Source organism: Chrysochloris asiatica, unplaced genomic scaffold (assembly GCF_000296735.1).
Source record: "Chrysochloris asiatica unplaced genomic scaffold, ChrAsi1.0 scaffold00045, whole genome shotgun sequence".
Lineage (NCBI taxonomy): Eukaryota > Metazoa > Chordata > Mammalia > Afrosoricida > Chrysochloridae > Chrysochloris > Chrysochloris asiatica.
The window spans coordinates 516,147-520,554 of NW_006408563.1; the positions used below are offsets into that span (position 1 = coordinate 516,147).

General features: G+C 44.7%; 1 protein-coding gene across 1 annotated transcript in view; it reads right to left on the bottom strand.

Moving 5' to 3' along the window:
- Nucleotides 1-4,106, bottom strand: part of CCNYL1 (cyclin Y-like 1) — an 87,162-nt gene extending 83,056 nt beyond the window's left edge. Inside the window, exon 1 of the mRNA XM_006861936.1 lies at nucleotides 3,875-4,106. Coding sequence (XP_006861998.1) covers nucleotides 3,875-4,106 — 232 coding nt within the window. The remainder of the gene's footprint in view (nucleotides 1-3,874) is intronic.
- Between the last annotated feature and the right edge of the window lie 302 nt (nucleotides 4,107-4,408).

A 4,408-nucleotide genomic window follows, 5' to 3' on the forward strand; every position in this document is an offset into this window, starting at 1 on the left:
CTCTTCAATACTTTAAAAAGTTCCTGTGCAGCAGATTTGCCCAATGCAATACTTCGTCTTACCTCTTGACTGCTGCTTCCACGAGTGTTGATACAGCCTTGGAAATCCTGTATCTGTTTCTATGAGTTGGAACCGACTCTATGGCACATAACCACCACCACAAAAACACTATTTTCAGGGTCTCTAAGTTGAAACTGACTTGATGGTACTTTAACAACAAATTGTCATAATGAAAGGACAAAAGAGGGAGGGGGTTTTTAAATAGCTACTGCATAAAGGAAAGATCTATGGCTCATATCCTATTGCTAATTCCTTCCTACCATCAACCCTGAAGAGAACGGGTCACATGAGAGAGTTCCTTTAGGCAACAAGTTAGCAAAGCTAAGAACAGAAACATCAAAGACTATATGAGAAGTTAATTTACAATTAAACTGGATTCAGATGACCTTAATATTATAAATTACTGATACTGCCATTGCCTATGTTATATATACTGTTACATAAAGGCAAGTTAGTAGAAATATTTTCTATATGAACCTTATGAGTCTCTATGAAACAAACCTACACTAGCTTCTTAGGGACCTCTTTGAAATGGCGTGAAGAGAACAAAGCAGAACATCATTTATGTGTGATTTTAAGTAACAAAAAAATTCTTTGCAAAGCTAAAATGTTTTATATGTATGTAAGTATTTCTCAGTTTCCAGGGAAACTGATATAAAATTGTGTGAAATAAAAAGATTAAAAGCAAACTTTCAATATGCCTATACTTCACATTTGGTGTTTTGACCTTGTTTCTATGGAAACTTAGACTAAGAATTTGCAATTGCAATCTGAGGCTTCTCAAATTTTTATAATTTGAATATAAAAAAAAAAATTATCCTGTAAATTAAGTTTAAAAAGTAAGTGCTATTGTCATTTGTCAACTTTTCTAACGTAACACTCATCATTATATCCTGTGCCTAATGTTTGGTTATAATGATGAGTGTTAAGTTAGAAAAGTTGACAAATGACAATAGCATTGTGCCTAATGCTTGGTGGAGCCCTGGTGTGGCGCTGTGGGCTAATGAGTCTGACTGCAAACTTGTATGAATTGCAACGTTGTGGTTCAAGCTCACCAGCTGCTCCTTGGAAATCCTATACAGGGTCACTATGGGTTGGAATTGACTAGACAGCACTTAACAACAACAACAATGTTTGGTACCTTAGATAAGGTTTCTTCTAATGTTCCTCTGTCCAGGCATCCCCTGAGTTTCAGTTCATAGTCACCATTACAAAATTTTAAACTTTATCAACCCATGTACCCAACAGTTGTAGTGAAGTACTCTGTAGTTGATTTTGATGCATAACAACCCTGTATAGGGTTTCTGAAGAATGGCTGATCTTGCAGTTCAAACCAACCTTATGGTGGAGAGACTATCCTACAGCGCCATACCAGGACTTTATCTTGAGGTCAGCAGTCCAGTAACAGAGTCCCGGTGTAGTGCTGCAGGTTAATATTGTTGTTGTTAAGTACTGTCAAATTGATTCTGGCCCATAGCGACCCTGCACAGGGTTTCCGAGGAGCATCTGGTGAGCATGAACCGCCAACTTTGTAGTTCAAATGGCTTTGCAGTCTGGCGCATTCACCCACAGTGCCACACCACTGCAAAGTCGTTTTGAACAGCAAGTTTGGTGGTTCAAGCTCACCATCTGCTCCTCAGAAATCCTATACAGGATCACTATGAGTCGGAACCGACTTAATGGCACTTAACAACTGCAAAACATAAAGGCAGGTGATTTCTGTCACTTCTCTTATTCTTATCCATTGTATTGAATGTATCAACATGGGATGGACAGGTAAATGTAGCTTCTAAGTTTTGTAAAACACACTTTGAATGAAACTACTTAAGAGTGCCTACTCTTCAAATAAAAGCATGAATAAGTTCCAAAAGGTACTTATTTATTGTAAAATGTAAATTGCATGATAAATTTTTAAGCCTTCCAAGGTGGTAAATATACCACTTCCATGTCAGTATAAGCCCTGATTCTGAGGTTGTGGCACAGCCATTTCAGAACTAACTCTCAGTTTCTTCATCAGCAGTACAGGGAGAATACACATAAGCCTTGTTTTGTAGCTGAAAGGGCCAAATAAGATGTACATGGAAATGAATCATGAATACTACAGAATTATTTAATTCCTAATTTTGGTCTGTCATCCAACACTATTCATCTACTAACTGGTTTGCAAAACACACTCGGCGGCTGACCTCACAGCACTGAGCAGATAGGTTCAGTTTGGGTTTAAAGGTACCATTAATTAATTCACACCACCGATTTGTTCATTCTTTCACAATTTTTTTAGTATTCTAAAAAGGGAGTACACTTTCCAGTTACAAAGTCACACCCACAGACTAACATAAAGAAACTAAGAGCCCAACTAAATTTTAAACAGAAGGGCTATAAGCCTTTTCCGAGTCCTGGTGTGACACTGTGGGTTAATGTGCCAGACTGCAAAGCCACTTGAACTGCAAGGTTGGCGGTTCAACCTTACCAGCTGCTCCTCAGCAACCCTATGCAGGATCACTATTGGTTGGAAGCGATTCAACGGCACATAACAACAACATAAGCCTTTTCCTCTATAGCAATGGAATGATCCCAGGCATTTAAATGAACCAAAAGGACCAAAGGGATTTAACATCTTTATGAAACAATGTTTTCTACTTCAAAGCCACTTTCAAAGGACAATCTTCATTAGTTACCACTGTTGCTCAGAATTATTTTTATCTAGATTCACCCCTTTCCAAAATTTTACTGGCAAAAATAAAGTATGAATAAAAGCTTAAAAAATAAAATCAAGTTTTTCCTCTCCCTCCTCCCCTACCTAGTCCAGAGGTTTAGTCTAAAGAACCTTTACCTCAACATTCCTTCAGTAGAACAGGATCCTATACAGGGGAGGGGGGAGGAGGGTAATAAGTGGGGAAAGGGTAGATAAAGGTACAGACACAGGCTCAAGCAAAGTCTGCCATCTTCCAAAGTCCTTACGTTACAAACTAACATCAATTTTGATCAACATTTCATGATCCACGTCCCCATCCCACTTTAGAACAGGAAACTTAGATGAAGTCTATTAAGCCACCGCAGTACGGCTTGGGACATATTTGTGTCAAACTGATTAAAATGCCATGAGTTCTCCTTTGGATAGAAAACTATTCCCAGATTCCTGACAGTAATATTTTCAAACTTTCAGTTGCTTTGGGCAGCTCCTAGCCATTCACCACCCTCCGATTTTTTTTTCCTTTCATATTTAGAGCGGTATTGGAAAGAATAAAGTCGTTTCTATCGAGACAACTTAAACATCAGTCTACTTAAGAACACAAGCAGGTTCTGTTTGGACTCTCCTATGCCAACCTCTATTCTGAATTGCCCGAGGATCAAGAGCCTAACAGGCAAGAGGAAGGGAGCAGGTCAGGTTCTGAATGGCTCCCTCACTTAGGTACCATCTAGATAAGAGGGGAGGGAAATGAGACCGATACTCCGAAGTTGTGGAATTTGGGGTTCCATGGATAAAAGGGAGACAAGATCGTATCCAAAAGTCTTGACAAAGTCCCACGGGACATAAACCCACAAGCATGAAGGGCCTCGGACTGGAGGGTCTCAGGTTGGGCCGGGGGAGTGGGGAAAGGGACCAAGGACGGGGCAGCAGACCTTACGGGTGGAGGGAAAGGAACAGAAACCGACCGGACGCGGCGAGGCATGAACAAGGGCGAGTTAGCGTGTGTCCACGGAGCCGGCCCGGGGCAGGAAGGAGCCCGAGGCGGTCACCTCCCGGGGGACCCTCAGGGCATCGGAGGCCAAAGGCGGGTCCGAGGGTAGCCAGCGCCCGCCGCCTCTTTACCTTCAGGCATCTCCCGGTCACTGATGTGCTGCAAGTGGTGGCCCTCGCCCGCTCCTAGGTCCAATTCGGGGGGCTCCACGGCAGCCGGTGCCGGCGCCACGGCTACAGCCACCGCGTCCCCGGCCGCTGCTTCATACACCTCCGACTGATAGTCCGGCTCTGCCGGCCCCGTGCGCCGGCCCAGCTTGGGGCTGGCATTGGGGGACACGCAACAGGTCAGCGTGTTCCCCATAGGGCGCCTCCTCTTCTCTCCGCTGCCGCTCGCCCCCCGACTCGGCCGGGCTCAGCACTCGCCCCCTCCCCCAACAATGGCGCGTCCGGCCCCGGCAGCCCCGGACTACGCCGGGGCTGCACCGCGCATGCAGGAACCGCCTCGCCGCTGCTCGCCCGGCCCCGGCAGGGCTCCGGCCCCGGCTGTTTCCCAGCCGCCGCGCAGCCACAGCCTCCTCCGAGCCGACTCGTCTGCGAGGGCGGCGACCAGCACGGCTTATTTAAAAGGGGTGGGGACCCAACAAGCGCAGAGAGGCGCAGCCA